At 41.7% G+C, this 18,501-nt stretch overlaps 1 protein-coding gene and 1 long non-coding RNA gene across 5 annotated transcripts in view; one reads left to right on the forward strand and one right to left on the reverse strand.

The window, feature by feature from the left end:
- Window positions 1-8,575, forward strand: part of LOC310755165 — an 11,668-nt gene extending 3,093 nt beyond the window's left edge. The window contains exons 3-4 of the long non-coding RNA XR_014544200.1: window positions 5,925-5,993; window positions 7,527-8,575. This is a non-coding gene — a long non-coding RNA (uncharacterized lncRNA). The remainder of the gene's footprint in view (window positions 1-5,924; window positions 5,994-7,526) is intronic.
- The window catches only part of HMMR (hyaluronan mediated motility receptor), an 18,623-nt gene extending 189 nt beyond the window's left edge, over window positions 1-18,434 (reverse strand). The window contains exons 1-18 of one of the 4 annotated variants that reach the window (XM_083597012.1): window positions 17,640-17,726; window positions 16,272-16,330; window positions 16,045-16,143; window positions 14,949-15,022; window positions 14,100-14,189; window positions 12,495-12,683; window positions 10,800-10,880; window positions 10,176-10,276; window positions 8,586-8,657; window positions 7,095-7,273; window positions 6,658-6,776; window positions 6,026-6,198; window positions 5,480-5,596; window positions 4,085-4,243; window positions 3,438-3,584; window positions 2,897-2,996; window positions 2,151-2,327; window positions 553-715 (exon numbers count right to left, since the gene is read on the reverse strand). In XM_083597012.1, the coding sequence (XP_083453138.1) occupies window positions 553-715; window positions 2,151-2,327; window positions 2,897-2,996; window positions 3,438-3,584; window positions 4,085-4,243; window positions 5,480-5,596; window positions 6,026-6,198; window positions 6,658-6,776; window positions 7,095-7,273; window positions 8,586-8,657; window positions 10,176-10,276; window positions 10,800-10,880; window positions 12,495-12,683; window positions 14,100-14,189; window positions 14,949-15,022; window positions 16,045-16,048 (1,945 nt within the window). In that variant the 5' untranslated portion in view covers window positions 16,049-16,143; window positions 16,272-16,330; window positions 17,640-17,726. Of the gene's footprint in view, window positions 1-552; window positions 716-2,150; window positions 2,328-2,896; window positions 2,997-3,437; window positions 3,585-4,084; window positions 4,244-5,479; window positions 5,597-6,025; window positions 6,199-6,657; window positions 6,777-7,094; window positions 7,274-8,585; window positions 8,658-10,175; window positions 10,277-10,799; window positions 10,881-12,494; window positions 12,684-14,099; window positions 14,190-14,948; window positions 15,023-16,044; window positions 16,144-16,271; window positions 16,331-17,639 lie in introns of all 4 variants that reach the window. The other 3 variants (XM_083597010.1, XM_083597009.1, XM_083597011.1) reach the window with 3 other exon arrangements.
- Window positions 18,435-18,501: the final 67 nt, after the last annotated feature.

The following is an 18,501-nucleotide window of genomic DNA, read 5'->3' on the forward strand; positions in this document are numbered from 1 at the left end:
TTAGATACTTGAAAAAGCCTTCTTAGTGACTGTCTGCCTGTGCATGGCAGACATGAACAGTTCAGAAATAATGCAGGAAATATTAGGATGGAAATACAGATGAAGAAAAATCACAGGACTACTGCTAATCTAAGCCGGGGTGGGTAACTTTTATGGATCTGCAAGCCAGAAATTTCAGGATCCAGCCTCACAGGACTTCAAAAGCACACTTACCACCTAGGCAACAGATGCATGAAGGAGTTCCCTGCGAGGTGGTAGAGATTAAACCTGCTTTGTTTTACCAACACACTATCAGGAATGCCCTTCTAGGCTTCTGATTGTGCACTGGCAACCATATCTCTGCCTGACCTACATATAATCAGGTGTGGGGCAGGTTTTTGTTATTTGGGTAAGCAATTACTTGCACCTCAGTTCCATTTTTGTTTTACTGTTCATTACTTAATTATAAATTGAAAAGATAATACAAATTAAAGAAATAAGGTCATTGAGTATTATCAACATGCTTAAAAACACTTGAGAAATTTGAACTGTGGTATATTTATGCAGACTCACTTTCTTTAAAAGGTGTTTTTGGACTGACATTTTCCTTGGCAGAATGCTGAAAAGCTTTAGAAGGATCGAATCGCTTGATGCCTTGAATCGCATTTATTTGGTCCTCAAGCTCTCCCCGAACTTTCTTTTCCTTTGCTACTTGAGATCGTAGTTTTAATACCTCCTAAAGAACAGAATACTTCAATGTAAGTTACACAACAAATTCGGTGACAACATGAAAAGATGTGACTCAAAACCGGTTCAGTTAAACTTGATCCAACTTAATTCCACTCAATCTGAAGGCCTAAAATGCACAACAGCTTAAAAATTAACTCATGGATTGTGTATGTACAAAAATTTTGATCATAAAAAATCTAGTTTTAATATAATGGGATCATTGGGAAAAGATTAGTCCTTGAAGAATGCTCTTCGACTCCCCCGCACTCCCAAAATTGAAATTCCCCCTTTCATTAGGTAGTACAACAGGAAATTCTCCCTTACTTTTACCTGCAAATAGCTCCTGGCTCGTCTCACTTTACACTATCGTTGGCTCTGTTTCCACATCACAGTAAGCCATATTAAAAACACAACTTTGGTAGCATGCTGATACAGGCTTAAGTTTGTCATGCTGCCTGGCCTTGTGAATTGTTTCTCTTCAAATAAGCTATGAGCAGGAAGCCAAGAACAAACCTTGTTTACTACTACAGTATTGGTTTCCATCTCTGCAAACAAACCATGACCTGGGTTTGAGGCATAAAAAGAACAACGGGAGCTGAATGAGAACTTTTCAGCACCTATTCACATTAAATCATCGTGTTTAACTATGGTTTAACGTGACATGTGAACCGGGCAATTGTAAAAATCCATTAGGCTTTATCAGCTTTTAAAGATATCTACATCAAACAAAGCTCTAGGACACATTCAGAATCTTCTGTGGCTATGACTATCAGAAAGCATATGTTCAGCTTTTAAAGGACTAAACTCAATGGGTCTAATTGCCAAAAAATGAGGAATAGCAAAAGAAACTCCATCTCTATACATCACATTGTCTTTGTTCCGACAGGCATATACCTCAAACCTTTTTCAGCACAGACCTTGAAATAGTTGACTCAGAGTTTGGCTGGCTTGTGGTTTCTTTACATCCTTTTCTGCAACACTCCCTGCTGCCCCCAGCCAGGTGCAAAAATAGTCATCTGCATCCTGCAAGTTGACAGGAACTTGTGAAGTAGTCCCCTCCCTCCCTCAAATGCTATTTTCTTTTAATTCACATGTTTATTTCATCTAATTCTTAACCCACCCCCTTCAAACAAGCAAACCTATGGTAGGGTACATTAATCTGAAAAACAGGCAATTCCACTAAAAACCTTAAAAGAATCAGTATAACAGCTACTCCTTATGTATTCTCAGTGGCTCAATATGTCAACAATCTACCTTAAAAAGCCCGGCTGGTGCTGAAAACATATGCATTTCTTTGTACCTCATGCCATCTCCCCTACCCCTCACAGTGTCAGGCTATTGCTGGATTTTTTCATGGCCCCCATTTTGCATCCAAACTGATGGGTACTCAGCCTCCTGAGTTTGTTTTGCTCCAAGCCATAGCAATGCTGCATATCACAAACCTGTTTCAGTTGTGCATTCTCTTCTTTCAGTTTCACTACATGTTTGATTTTCTGCTTCTGATTCTGATGGCCCAACAGCTTGGCATATGCGTCGCTAAGTTTGTTCAGCTCTTCTTGGGCTGCTCCATTCTCATTCAAAAGGGCATTCTTCTCCGCCTCGTATGCATCAAGTTGTTTCTGAAATGTAACATTTAATATAGGCTGAACTGCAAACGATCAGCAAAACTCGAGTTGCTTTCAGATGCTGTGTCCTTACTGTATAACCAATTCAATAAAGAAACTGCCCATTACCCCCCCCACACACACCCCGGATCAAATCCAACATCAACCCCTCATGTGCTTGAGGGTCCCCAACCCTCCAGAGAAGTTTCTGGAAGGCATAGAGGGTTGTAGAGGGGAAAGGGAACTGCACATGTATGGTCATCACTGAATTTTACCCACAGCTAATAGTGTTTAAGGCAGGGGTAGTCAACCTGGTCCCTACCACCCACTAGTGGGCGTTTCAGGATTCTAGGTGGGCGGTAGGGGGTTCTATGGCACAAGCTGAATCCTCCTTTCATTGAGCTCTGGTGGGCGGTAAGGAACTTTTACCATCAAGAAAGATGCATTAGTGGGCGGTAGGTATAAAAAGGTTGACTACCCCTGGTTTAAGGCAGCGGGAGCACCTGGAGAGTAGTGAAAATTCCAGAGTTTATTTTGGTATTTTTTGCAGTATCTAGACTCTTAATGGCTTTAATCAGACTAACCTGAAAGGGTTTGACTTTATTAAGCAGGTCTTCGTACTGGGTACGCCATGTTTCCAGGCTCTCTCTGCAATCAGCTTCTACTTTCTCAGCAACAGTTCTCCTAAGGAAACAGAAGCCGTGCAATTCATTCCTCATTTCAGAGATCCAATTACCTGATGCAAGACCCAGGGGAGCCTGCATTTGGGGCATCAAGGAGCATGCTTTTACACCTGCTTCACCCTAGTCTCCTTCCTGGGATCCTTATAAAAGAGGAGCTGTGGTGGGAAGGTGGCTGCCCAAAACTTTATTTCTGCTCTCTGGCATTCTGGACATTCTTGTCTCTAGGTAGGTGGGGGGACATGTATATTTTTCATACACATACACACACACACACACACACACACACACACACACACACTTGTTGGTTTGTGTGTGTGGGGATTTTGTCATAATTTTTGTAAACCAAGGTTATTGCTCGAATTTCATATACTTCTTAACCTTTGTGAGCCACCTTTTTGGCCAGAACACAGCACAGAAATAAACTCAAACTTGTGAAACTTACCTTTCTATTTCAAGTTGCTTTTTAAAATATTCACTTTGTTCTTCAAGTTTTGCTTGCAGATTAGCAATTTCCACAATATTCGATTCTTTGATTCTTTTTATTTCTGCATCTTTTAATGCTACTTTTGTCTGGGCATCCAGAATCATCCTAAGTGGGGAGTGGGTAAAGGGAGGGAGGAGAGCTTTTTAAATTCTCCGCCTGATGGATGGTTGGCAAAAAAATAGAATGAACATATAGATAAATGGCACAAATTGCCATGAGAGTCAAGTACTAAAAGTCAGAGGATCATTTGACTAGATCCTCACTTTGTAGGATCAAATCTGTTACGCAATTTACACACTGGTACAATGCGAAGGATTTGCAATTATTATTATAGAAATCCTATCCTGTATGCATGCTTTTCTTTGATAGGACCAAGAGACAAGACTGCTCCCCTCAGCTGTTATTTGGGCCTTTGGAGATGAATATGTAGCTTATTCTGTCTAAACCTTTTGATGGGGGGGGAGATGTTATAATTTATGATCTGTGCTAGTGACGGACAACTCTTTAGCCTAGACAGGTAGAAATCTGGCTGAGCAAACACATGTAAATATCATCCCACTTCACCATCAGGTCTATCGGGTGAAATTTCTTATCATCACCCTTACCTTGCATTTTCTTCCTGCGCCATGTCTTTTGCAAGCTGCGCATCTTCCATCTTTTGGGTCACGTGCTGCACAGTTTTGCTCATCTCAAGTAATCTGTCCTGCAGGGCTGTTTTCTCTTGTTTGAGGGATGTGATTTCTTGGACCACAAAAGCTTTGTAACTAAGAAGGGTTACAATATTTACATTCCTGCTTGACTTGAACACTGCGCTCAAGCTCTCCTTTGCCATGCCTTACACTCCATGCTTTGCCCCACCCCCACCTCTGGCATTGGTCAACTCACTCTTCCCATTCCTCCTTGCCTACATGCCAACAGCTTAGATCGAGTTGGGGGGGGAGGATAAACTTCCTTCACCGGTGCAAACTATCTGGACAAGGGTCACGCTGCTTCAGAGCTCTGCACAGCAGAATTCAAGTCACTCGTGGGAATTAAGATTTTATCAAGGGCTTAATGCCAATTTCCTCATGTGCCACGCAAAACCCCATCATGCTGCTAGTCAAATAATGCCTTCCATTTTTCTATCCCTCCTGCATCAGGGATGGGAAGCCTATAGCCTTCCAGATGTTGTCAGACTCCAACTCCCATCATACCCAATCACTGGGCATGCTACTGGGATATGATGATGGGCATTGGAGTCCCAACAGCATCTGGAGTGAGCAACCATTTATCCACTCCTGCCTCCTTCCAAAAGGGAGACTAGCAAGGTTGGTGTCATAGACAGCTATTAAATTACCCACCCACCCTCATTTCAGCAAAGTTAGTTAAATATATTGAACCTTGTAACACGGCAACAAGGTAGTCCATACTCATTTTATGGCATATAAGAAGCAGCAATACCAGGGGGTAGATGAGGGCAGGGGAAAGGGACTGCCCTGCTTCTGCTACTCCTAGATGCTTTCCTTCCTCCCCAGCACCACCTGCCTTTTGGGAAGGATCCCAAAGAGAGAGTGTGTCTACTACTGTTTAACAACACAAAATCCTTTGTTGCAGAAGCAAGTCAATGCACATGCAAGATGAATGTGTCTGCAGCAGTTTGCCTTGATAAAACTCTGGAACTGGAGTGAGGGACCTGAAACCCTCTGCAAGTGTTCAGATTTGTGTTAATGGGAGATGAAAGCTGAAATAAATAAGAATCATTGGGGGGGGGGGGCGGACACAGAGAGCTATCCAATGCCCACAATTTGCTTTGCCCATCCCATCACCATGTCCTGATTTGGATGTTTTCATGGGCCAAAGGAAAAGGGGAAAGGCCAGTGTTCTACAGTTCTTAAGACCAGCATCAACCAAAATAAGTCAACTGTGAAAGGGGGAAAGAAGGAGACAGAGGGGGACACCCCATTTACACAAGAGCAGAGAAGAAATGAAAGCATCCGCTTACTACCCAAAGACTTACGTACGTTTCAAATTCAGCAACAGTCTCCCCAAGCCTACACAGAGTATTGCTATGCTCTTCTTGCATCTTCACAACGGTACTTCTGCGCAATGAACCTAATTTCTCCAACTCTTCAGTTTTCCTGGGGTGGGGAGTGGTGAGTCAAAAAGTGAACAGCAGTATTTTTTAAGAACAGCCCCCCAAAGCTAGCCAAAATTTTATGAGCCAGTGCCTCCAAGTGCATGTTTCTGAGTCCAATGCAACCTTTCCTTTAAAGTACCCTAGTCCTTTTGAGTTAAAAGCAATGTGCACAAAATGGCTTAGTGCTCTCTCTCTCTCTCTCTCTCTCTCTCTCTCACACACACACACACACACACACACACACACAGAGAGAGAGAGAGAGAGAGAGAGAGAGAGAGAGTTAGAGAGAGTTTTGTCAATATATGTCATCTGATCTTTTTCACCTGCAGCTTGAAAGACTACAGCTCAGGTACAGGTTTGCTCACATCACCTGCCATTTGTGAGAACTGTGTCTAAATGTAAGTATGCAAATCACTGTTTCTCTACACACCCTCTCAGTTCTGCTTCCAGTGCTGCTAGCTTCTCAGCTTGGGATTCCTTCACATTTTCCAAGTGTTTCACCACCATCTCAACTTGGTCTTCTTTAGCGTGCAGTCTCTCCAACTCAGCCATGGTTTCTCTCAATTCTCTTTCCAATCCCTGACGCAAATTAGCAGAAGCCACCTGAAGTAGATTCAACAAATAGCATGTCGCTCGAGTGAACCCATTAATTAGAACAATCTGCCAAGTTAACCTTCCTTCTGATCATGTTCTGCTTCAACCCAACATTCTCTGCCACTGCTTCCTAATTTGAGAAAGTATTCTAGACACAGATGTTGTTTTTTGAAACTATTTTGATGGAATTTTGAGACAGTACCCCACCACATATTAAATTTCTGGGTAGATATAACGCAGCCCAATCTCTCCATGGCAAATTGGGGTGGCTGATTCAATAATCTGAGACATAACCCAAAACTATGCCCATTATTCTCCAATACTGCTAAGAGTGAAATAGGTTAGGAAGCTTCAGATAATGTGAAATAGCAGCACAAAATCTCCAACAGTAGTTGTTCTTTGTCTGCAAATGGTGACTAGCAGGATAAAACTCTTCAGCTTTCTAGACTCCTGCTCAGCTTTATTTACATTATAGGCTTCCTTCTGCTTTTGGCGCTCCTGTTCTTCTTGAATCAGTTTTTCTTTCAGAAGATCTATTTCCGCATTTGCCGTTTTCTCCTTTTCTCCATATTCAATTAAGCATTTCTCTAAAAAAAAATAAAAAAAAAAATAAAAAGTTACACAAAAAAACTGCTTGGATATAGATAGAACTTTTAAAATTCTAACTTTTCTGCCATTCCCAGTTCATTCCTAGATTCCTGCATTTGTGTCTCCCAAAGTAAAAGTAACATACAGGAAGAGGTTTGCTTGGCACAATGATTTCCACCACCAATAAAAATAAATTGCCTCATAATACTGTGCACATCAGTCAAGATTAAACTTGGAGCTGTCGTTGAGAAAATGAGGTCTGTTTTGAAAGTAACGTAGGCATATTTGCCAAAAACACACCGTAACTTTATGGTCACCTTTTTGCTGTTCAAGCAACTTGCATCTTTCATGCAGTTCTTCAATTTCTGTAGACAGCGTTGCTTCTTTCGTTTCAAGAGTACTTTGCAATGTGTCAATGTCCTTATTCTTGGCTTCTATTATTGCCTCTAACTGGATGACATCCAGCTTGTATTTATCAACTTGTTCTGAAACATTGCTGTTGGGGAGAAAAAAAGAAACACACGATGTTCTTAGTTTACAGTAGGTTTACTCTGGCAAAAGTTAGATCTCAGCTCAGCAACTTCCCCTAGCTTTGCAATGTAGCGAGTCTTATTTTAGGCCTCTGTCCTGCCAGCAGTCTCTTCTGAGAAATATTCTGAAGTAGTCACATTTTACTACTGCTTGAAGAAGAGATCACAAGAATATCTTGGTAAGCCTGCCCTAGTTACTTTTGTTTTGTTCATTTAAAGGTTATATTTAGCATGCTGCTCCTTGATCGGATCTTCATTTCATCTTCAGGTAAGGACTTGGATCCCATTAACATCCTCAAACTCTCCAGACCAGAAACAGAGGTCACCCAAAGTCCTTTAGAAATCACAATGCTTGAAACAATTGCTGGGACTGAAATATGCCAAAAAGTTACCCCAACAGGCCCTTATGATTTCGTTGCTGTTCCTAAAATGCCCAAAGATGCATTTAGGAGAGGTACTGGTTCTCTTGCAGTTTTAGAAGCTTCTGGCTGATGACTCATCAATGTATATTATTCCTTCAAGGGGAATAAGAGTAGCAGATATCCACAACCTAAACACTCCAGTGTCTAAATGCCTTCCCAAATAAACATAAGCTGGTATGTTAGCCAAAGATATAGGAATATTAGCAAACTGCATTTTCTAGTCTAGCCTTTTCAAACTGGTACCCTCCAGATAGAATCCAAATCCCATCCAATTTAGCTAGCAATGCCACTGGTCTGAGATAAACAGATGCTGTAGTATAGCAACATCTTGATGACACCTGGCTGGAGAAGACAATCCTAATTAACCATAATCTCTACCCTTATAAATGATGGATGCACCAGCATCTTGGCTCAGAACAGCTGCCTGCTGGTAGTCTCTTCTTTTCTCAACATTACCATCAATGCTAACTCAAGAGTCATCAGTAAGCCAACATGGACACTTGTGGTCCATCCCATCCACAAATGCCAACTTCTCCACACCCTGCCTTCACTTCCATAGAACAGCAGCAGCCTAGGCAAAAACCCAGCTTTTATCTCAGTAAACATTTGTGACACCCGCTCTGAGAACTAGCAATGGACTCGTCACCTCTAAAAATGTAGCTTGTGGCAGTTATGGCTTTCGGAACCACTAGCTTCACACTTCAGTTTAACAAGTGCAGACAAATGCACAATTAGGCAAATTCAAATCTTAGGCTTTTTGTAGAAATAAAATGTACAAGGCCAAGTCCCAAGGTTCCTTTACCAGACAGTGCTTGTGTCAAAGATGTGAAATTAAGACTAAGTATACTTGACTTACGCAAGTTCTGCAATGTATTCCAGGAGATTCTCTAAGTCACATGTCTCTTCAGCTTGCTTTTCACTTGCTGTCCTAAAACAGAATGAAAATGTAGGGGAGCATGGAATAGGGTCTTTAAAAACTCGATCAGAAAAAAGTGAGTGTTAAGTTTTCCAAAAGGAACGTTCCAGCCATGTAGGGGCCTAAAATATGTAGTTAAGTTTTCAACTGGAAAGTACAAAATAACCAAGAAATGGAAAGAAGCAGTTTCTTTCCTAGGGTATACAGAAGATCAGTTACTTAGAATCCTTACCACAGCCCAGGTAGCAGCTGAGCTTTACAAAGTTGAAAACCATTGGGAAAAGATACAGAGGACCATATTCAACTAACTCCTGCTGAAAGGACCCCCACTGGAATTAATGAACCTAATTTAGTCATGTCCATTAACTTTAATGGGTCTACTCTGAGTAGGACTAGCATCAAATATGACCAAGAATAACTACAATCCCCTCTTATCTTAATGTCCCAGAAGTCAAGCTTGCTTGGCAGTTTTTGTTTAACTAGGTGCATAAAGGCATCAATGTCACCTTTCTGAAATGTGCTTTTCCATTAAAAAAATTCTATGGATATATGTTCAAAATCATGGCCTACGTTGTCAAATGTTCACTGACAATTTGGACATACAATCTCTATTTCTATCTAAGCATTATTTTATCAGTATCCAAGGGTACGCAAAGCCATAGCAAATAAAACCTACAGACCAACTGAACTGTGGAAAGCAGCAGCGTGGTGCTGCTCATGTTATCACATAATGTTTACAACAAGCAATAGAGGCCACTCAGTAGAGACTCCATCCTCAACCACTACAGGTTAAGACCTGAAAACAATCACTCTGTGTTGGATACTTCTGGACCATTGATATCCCTACAGTCATCATGTTCCAGCTCTTTTCTTAGCTATTTCTCTTAAAGGCAAAGGCACTTAAGAGTTCAGGAGTCACAGGAGAAAGCAACGCTAAATACAAGGACAACACCCCTCTTTCTCTCCACTCCCAGCTAAGCCATTGTTATAAACAGAGGTGCTGATTTTGAACAGAAATCCATTTGGATAGAAAAGTGGGGAAGTTTACTGTCCAACATCTGATTTCAATTACTATTGATTAAATGGCTCTCCAGTGAGCAGATGGTACTGCTTCCTGTCACTTAAGATGTCCAACTAGGACACGCTAGTCAAAAAAACATGTTATGGCTCAAATTGCTTGGCCGCTCTAAAAGATTCCAACAGAGCATTATTGCTAACTAAGGAGCAAAGTAACTGAAGTTGAATGGACTAACTGAAGGAAACATACTTTAGCTTGCAAATGTATTTCACTGGCCACTCACCTGCACCAAGTCTGAAATATTTATGTTAAGTAATGCCTCTTTTTTCTTTTTTTAAAAAAGCCTTAAAAAGTAACATTTTGGTGTTTCAAAAAGCAGTTTGCCATAGAAGATGGTTACAGACTCTTACCTCTTACCTTTCAAGACCCATTACACTTAAAAGGTTAGCCTACTCAAGTACCACAAAGTTAACAAAAAGGGCTACTGTTTGACATTTCATGCAGTAACTTACAGTTGCTCTTCCAGCTGTGCTACTTTTTCCTGTGACTGCACCAAGTCTTTTTGAACTTTGTGCAGTTTCGTTTCTGTGTCTTCCTTTTTAACGGGGCCTGTCTAAAAACCACACACATAGGCATTACACAAAAGATTAAAACCTTAAAATATAATCAAACCTTCCCTTATTCAATTTTTTTCAAGTTTAGCAGCAATAAGTCAACCAATAAAAGGAACCTAACCTGAGCAATGTGAACTCTCCCACTGTTCAATGTCTACATTAGCAATTTTGAACTCTCCCTCACTGATGGATTCATAAAGAAAATCTGTAGTCCTAGCAGATCAACATTGAGGGTGGTTTTCAACTACTGCATCCCATCAGGGCTTCTGCTTGCACAATAAGAATACTGCCCCCCGCCAAATTTGCTTGTGTTGAGGGAACACCAGAACAATTTTTCTGGGATGTGGTGGTGGTGAAGGGAAGAACGTCCTTTTGTGCAAGGAGAAATCTTTGCACTAATGGAATGAGACTTAGCATTACATTAGATTTCACCCTCCCTCTCCCCATAAGCCAAGAAGTTTAAAGTCTTAGTTATACTGTGATAGATATGGTTTTAATCCCAGTCTGAGTACTGTAACTCACCTTCTTTGCATTCCTAAGATTCCGCAGCTTCATTACCTCTATCCATAGCCTTGTATTCTTCCGTGTTCCATCTTCAAGGAACTTAAGGGGAGAAAGCAGGAGAGAAGGAAAGTTTTCTTCTCAATTTTAGTTCTGATCTTTAGGAATCTTCAGGAGCAACCTAGCTAGAACAAATCCTATCTGGCCAAAATTACCCTCTGCCATTCTAGATTCCAGTGGGAACAAATTGGAGTGTGAGCCTACAGAACTGTTCAAGGTTGTTAAAACAAAAGGAGTGTGTGAAGAGCTCCAAAAGGACCTCTCCAAGCTGAATCGGTGGTAAAACAGCAAATGAAATTCAATGTAAACATGTAAAAAGTGATGCATACCAGGACAAAAATATCCTCAATTTCACATGTTTACTCTTGGGTTCTGAAATGGCAGTGGCTGGCCAGGAATGAGACCTTGGGGTCATAGTGGATAGTTTGCAGAAGATGTTGACCCAGTGTGTGGCAGCTGTGGGAAAAGGCCACCAAGTTGGCTTTAAAAGAGGATTAGAAGAATTCATGGAGGACAAGGCTATCAATGGCTACTAGCCACAGTGGCTCTGCCACTGTCTCTGAATACCAGGTGCTGAGAACTGCAGGTGGGCAGAGTGCAGTTGCGCTCATGTCCTGCTTGCAGGCTTCCCACAGGCATCTGGTTGGCCACTGTGAGATGGGTCTTTGGTCTGATCTAGCAGGATCATCTAATGTAGAATGCCTCAAAAGGTTAATTTAAATAAAGAGAAGTCCCCTTGCAGTCAATGAAACTTATTCCCATGCCTTGTGTGTTCAGCAGCCCTGCCCAACCTGATGCCCTCCACACTCCCAGCATCCATGATCATTGGCTGGGCTGCCTGGGGCCGATGGAGACTGCAGTCCAACACATCTGGAGAGCATCAAATTGCAGAAGACTATTGCAGGGCATTACTGCCTCCAGCACGTGCATAAACCCGTCCATTGGAAATCAGTGCTTGGAAGTGCACACAATACATAGTTACTTCTGTGTTCATATTTTCAATGCCAGTGTAGGGTGTCCTGATGAAAGGGAACTTGCTGCACAAAACCCTCACATTTTAAAGTGGTTAAAGGGAAGAATGTCCCATGCTTAAGTTTGTTACTGTCCAAAGTCACATTAAGTAGATAGCGAGACAATAGTCAAACCTCAGTTGTTGAACATAATCTGTTCTGGAAGCCTGTCCAGCTTCTGAAATGTTCGGCAATCGAGGCGCAGCTTCCGGTTGGCTGCAAGAGCCTCCTGCACTCGAGCAGATGCCACGGTGGACATTCAGCTTCCGAAAACCGGAGCATTTATTTCCAGGTTTTCGGCATTCGGGAGCCGAAACGTTCCAAAACGGAGGCATTCGGGAGCAGAGGTTTAACTGTATAAACCCCCAAATTAGTATTTACTTGGTAAAATAAAGGCATAATTGTAACAACTTAGCAGGGCCACCAAGAAAGGTGGAGAAAGGATGGACACCATCTCTATTTTTTTTAACTACACAGATTATAACATGTTTGTGAAATTACTGTTCACCCATTGTGCCTTAAGGACAGACCCATTCAAGCACAAAGCTTTGCAGGAGGAAACTGCCACCAGAAGATAGGTGCTCATCCTGCCTCTTAAAGAGCGGCCAAACACCACAGCAGCTACATAAACCATAATGATATGTACCTTTGATTTCAGTAATTCATTGGTCCTGATCAACTCCAGCTGCTGCTTTTCCAGAGAAGCAATATTCGCCAAAAGTGAGGTTTTCTCCCTAATTGCAGCAGACAGCTTTGACTCAGACTTTGCAAGATCTTCCTCCAGAGCTTGCAGCCTTTTATCCTGCTGGCCACGTTCTCCAATTAGCACCCGAATCTACAGTAATACGCATGAAATTAGATGAGAAATAGTTCCAGGAAGCAAGTCCCCCCTCCCCCACAATATTGTTTCATTACTAGTTGAAATTCCGAAATGTTCTCGTTATAAGTAACACAATTGAATTAATTGTCCCAGGGCACTTGCAGACTGTCATTATTTTGGGGTGGGTTTCAGTCTAGTGTTAGAAACTGAGAAATGAAAGCTAGGACCTAAATGGAAACTTAAAACTAGGTTGTGGGCACAACAACAGAATGTCTGGGCACGCTTTTTTATAACAAGAATACAAAGCTGAAAATGAATGAACTGCAGCTAAAATATTATGTTCATTTTTCACTTGGTCTAGTCCTTCCCCTGCCCACCCCCCTAATATTCTTAAGAGGGTCTCTTCTCCAGTCTTCAGAGAGTAGGTAGAAGTGAGGAGGCAGAAAAAGGTCATCCTTTCCTTCCACTCTGCAGTTTTAATCTGAAATCTTAGGCACAGTACTGCGCCCAGAGCTCAGAAATTGCTAATGAAATTCCCGGTCACAAAATGCCCCTTGAACAATGGGAGTTTCGAACAGTGATTCAGTTGCAATGCCAGCAAATTCAGTTTGCCACAATTACAGCTGTTTGGGAAGGTTTGTGTCACAAACCCACTTCCCTGAATGATCAGAATTTTTGTGATATAAGGAAGTGGTGGGGAAATGCAGTGGAACTGATGCAATGTCATCAAAGCTCCCTACAAATACATACGAATGAATGCTCAGTAAAGCAAGCTGTCTGAATGGAACCCCAAGTCACCCACCAGAGCAGTAATTCACATGTCAGCTTTTATAAATGATTTCAAAGTAGTTTACAAGTAAGCCAACCATAAATCCAACATTGCATATAAACAAAGAACTATCACTGAAACACTCCAGACACCTGTAACATCAATGTCAAAATGGTTTATGATGTTGAGTTTGATGATAGCCAGGCGACTTAAAGGGCCTTGGGTACTTCCAAGGGGAGTTTCCTATTGTGCTGACTAATACACAAATTGATTTGGCCACCCACTTATTTAATCATCACTGGGGAATTTGGGGGGACAGTAGTGACACTGAGGGAAAATGCTGCACTCCAATATATCCAGTGTCTTCGGTCAAATTATATAGTAACAAATCTTTGGCTCTCCAACAAACCTGAATAGGTTTAAGAATTAATTGAGACAAAGAAGAAGAAGAAGATATTATTTATATGCTGCCCATCTGACTGGGTTTCCCCAGCCACTCTGGGCAGCTTCCAACAAATTAAATGCATTAAGCACAGTAAAACATCAAACATTAAAAACTTTCAGGTTCTGCAAACCTATTCTAAAAGAACCATAGATGTTCACACCAGAAATGCAATAGATTTATTTAAATAAGCTACTAAAAGAGATGTAGGTGTTTATACCTCTTTTTCCAACTCCTTGCATGTTTTCAGGTCTTTTTTGCTGGCCAAATCCTTTCCTGCTTTCATTCCCGAGCTGTTTGGCTTTAAATTCTAGAGGCCAAGAAAAACAGTTTGTTTCATAAAAGGGCTGAAACCCAAAAAATCAATTTCCTTTTGCTTTCACCCACACTTTATGAGCACAGCTTTTCAGAAGTACAAATGCAACTTATCCAGCAGGCAGTTGAGAAATATACACATGCACGTTCCCAGTTGCTGGAAAAAAACATTTCCCCAGATTTCTGTGCATGAAGAAACTCCTAAAGACAAGTGATCTTTCGGTCTATCTCAGTTTGACAGTTATAAAGAAAAGAGAAAACTTTAGCAAAATTATCCTGGGTGGGGTGCAGAGTTTTGTGGTGCTTACCTTACTTTTATGATAAGTAATGGGTGCGTGCTTTTCCTTTCATTCTAGAAATTATCTCACCAATTGTCTGCCCTCTACAGCCTTCATGGGTGCCCATATTTCAATTAAAGTCCAGGGGAGGAAGTCATGAGGAGGCAACTCTTCCCACAGGACTTTCTCAAGCCAGGAAGCTCAGACAGCCAGGGAGGCTGCAAAGGACTGGAAAATGTTTGCTATAAAGTGTGCATATATAACGCTCCACCCTATGCCATCTTGCAACAATAAGGTAAGCTCAAAACCTACATCCATAAAAAGTATAGAGAAGTTCTATTGAGTTCCAAGAACAAAGCAGAAACATGGAAGCCATTCCCCGGGGAGAAAAAATAATCATGAAAAGTTAAAGGGCAGATTTTGACACAGCACTAGAAAAATGCCAAGGGAGACGCAAAATAGAATATGAATCCTACTTTCGAGTCAAGTTTTCTTGCAGCAGTTGATGAAGATTTCATACTGGTAACATTCTGCTGAATTCCTGCATCCTCTACGAAAAGAAAAAAAATAAGAGAATTTTCACCAGATTCCATTTCCAAATTATTTGTTCAACATCCTTAGATGTTTGGCATCCATAGATAGGAAACACAAGAACAATCCATGAAATGATGCTGGTGGACAAAATGAAATGGAGAACCAAGTGCATTATGCATTCAATGCAACATAGAACCCTGGCAGATCAAGGTTCCACTTGCACAAGTATAAGCCTATCCCCCTTGAATTAGAAGAGGGTGGAAAAGTTTTGCACTATTGCATTTGTCTGTGTTCCCACATGTAGAATTTCCATCTTGCAGAACCATCTGAAAAAGGTTTATGTTTCAGCCATTTTTAAAAAAAGGACTAAGCAGATGTACTTCTGTTTCCCGGGTGTCTCACAGAAAACTTTATACCACCATTCCCACATTGTCTAGACATCACAAAACAAACACCGACTATAAGCAAATCTACTTTGGGGCATGGATAAGTGCCACAGCATGAGAGAAAGGAGAAAGTTGGAATGACTACCTGTAAGTAAGCTAACATGCACACAAGCACAAGTCGACCTCTTAGCATTATTTTACCTTCCATTATTCTTTGTGTGTTTAGACAAGACAGCAAAATGAACAAATTTATAACTAAACAAGTAGGAATCCAACAAACAGGAGCTCTAAAGCAGAAGGACAGTAAGTGTTAATGCACATCCATAACAAGCGCAAGTCATAACTCCAGCAAAAGCTCCTAAACCTCTCAGTAATGTGTATATAATAATAATAATAATAATAATATCTTTATTGTCATTGCCCCCTCTCAGGGACAACGAAATTACTTGACTGCTCCATAAAAACTGCTGACTGCGCACATGTGAGTCCAGGTACACACACATAACACTACTGGATGTCATTGACAAACATGGAACATGGTTAAGAATGGAAGATGAGAACAGACTCTTCATGCATGAAGCGCAGATCTGAAGCTTGTTAAAGAAGCATCAAGCAAGCATTTGCCAATCCAGCTTTTTCACGATTTCATTACCCATATGCTCTTTGAATCGTTGGGACTTGTCAAAAGACACAGGTCCTTTTGATGGATCTGAAGCTTTGACATCATAAGCACCTGGTGATGGGGCACAAGCTAGATAAGGTAGGAAGAAGGATGAACATTCAGCAAAAATCAAAGCCCTGATTAAAAAAAACCTATTTAAAAAAATATATACATTTTGGATAGCCAACTGTTGCAGAAAAAGCTGAATTAATCCTTACTGCAGTGTTTGCATTCATTACATTGTGCACTGGGGTTCTTTCACCTCCTTTTCATATTTCTGTTGAGGAAGGGAATATATTTTGATAATCTCTGAATTCCTGATAAAATAGTCACAAGATGAAAGGGTAGAAATGACCCAATTCAAGGGACACTACAAACTTTAGTCTGCACCAACTAAATCAATGACAATGATCGTGAATGCATTATCAGGGCCCATTGAGAAATAATACAAATATTATACAATGTAATCATTTGCAATATTTTTATAACTTGAAAAGAAAAAAAAGCTCCAGCCATTTCCTGGTGCCTTAAGAATTGCTTTAAAAGTCAATTTTAAAATGAAGGGGGCAAAACTTAGGGCCAGTCCTACTATCAGCTAAAGAAAAACAAAGGAAGGGAGCAGTAGCGATGTGTTGGAGGACTAAACTCTATGTGCACAAGGCCTGTCTGGCACCACGTAAGCCAGCCGGTGCCTTCAGGTGCAGTGAATGACCCTGTACCATCACCAATGTTTTATTATTATTATTATTATTATTATTATTATTAGGGTTTAAAAACGAAAATAATGTACAAATAAGTATACCAAGTTTTCTCATCTCATTTGTACAGTATATCACAAAAATGGCATAATAAATGTGGAGTGATATCTACAACATATGGTTCATTATTAGTGGTCAGTGTATGAGTTCTTGGTTCATGAATTGCTTTAAATAACTAAAAAAATAAAATAAAAAAATTCCAGTAGCACCTTAGAGACCAACTAAGTTTGTTCTTGTTATCTTTCGTGTGTATGCGCACGAAAGCTTATACCAAGAACAAACTTAGTTGGTCTCTAAGGTGCTACTGGACAATTATATATATATATTTCGACTGCATCAGACCAACACGGCTACCTACCTGAATTTAAATAACTAGGAAGAAAAGAGGGGGAGGGGAATGGTAAGTGGGGTGTCGTCGGGTGGTTATGCTTCTGTTCTCCTACTTACCATCACCAATGTTTAAGATTAAGAACATTTATACATGGAATGGGAGGCAGAAGTGTCTTGCCCTTTACCTCGGGCAGCAAACCATCTTGAGCCAGTCATACTAGACTACAAACAGGCTGGTACCCAAGTGAGATTGGACTTTGGACAAGAGAAGGCCAAACATCGCCTTCAGTGGGGAAGGGGCACAGAATTAAGTGGAGCTTCCATGTGTGCCTTAGAGAAACGGGGACAAAAATAGGTGTGGGGGGGGAGGACTGGGTGGTGGACTAGACGGGCTCTCAGCAAAGCCCTGGGTAGATACTCCCCGCTGCTTATTCACCCCCTGCGCCCTTTGGAGATGCAACCGAGCGCCCCTTCCCCACCTCCCGGCCCTTTACTCACTTGGTGCCTCATTGAAGCGCCTGAGAGGAGCCTTCGGGAACGACATGGCGAAAAGCAGCGTCTGCCCAGCCTGCAGCGAGCAGAACGAATTCAAAAAACCGCGGCGCCCCGCCTCTCGCGTCATATGAACTCAACGCAGCCAATCAGGAACGCGCGCCGCCGGCCAAGAGGCTTCCACTGGGAGGTGTTAGCGGGAGGGAGGCGGGGCAGGAGAGGGGGCAACGCAGAGATAGAAAGGGGAAGAGAAGCCTCAGAGCAGTCCTGCGGCGGGACGGCTCAGAAGCCAGTCCCCTGGGCTTCCTCCCAGGAAGGCGGGCCAAGAGCGACGTAGTCTCGTTTAACGGCCCCGCTCTGCCTAAATGTATAGGGAGGGCTCTGACGTGGAAATCAATAAACGGTCTGGGAGGCGTCAGCAAACGAATTCATTGCATTGTTTCTCCATGCACGGCGAAAACTCTTCCTATATTCCACCCGTTTTCGTTGTAATAGTCTGATTTTAACGCGGGTGCTCCTCTTAGGCGACAGGTGTAGTTTACTGATCCAGTTGCGGGTATACAAAGCGCCTTTCCTTCTGCGCGCCTCCAGCAGAATGCATCTGCGCATAGTCCGGGGACGCATCCTGAGTAGCGAGCGCATTCCACAAGCAAACACAGTTTGCATTTCAAATCAACAAGAAGCCTTTCCAAACATGAGTTTGACTGGGTGGGGTTAGGTACAACTTTATATTCTCCAAGATGTCCGCCTTTCCTTATTTGTAGAACATTTTTTTAAACGGAGACTGCTCTTGTTTTTTCTAGCTCTATGGGCAGTGAAAAGCTGGCGGAAGTGGGGCACTTCGAGGACCACTTCCGGGGACGGGTTG

This window comes from Podarcis filfolensis, assembly GCF_964270895.1.
Source record: "Podarcis filfolensis genome assembly, chromosome: 2".
Classification (NCBI taxonomy): domain Eukaryota; kingdom Metazoa; phylum Chordata; class Lepidosauria; order Squamata; family Lacertidae; genus Podarcis; species Podarcis filfolensis.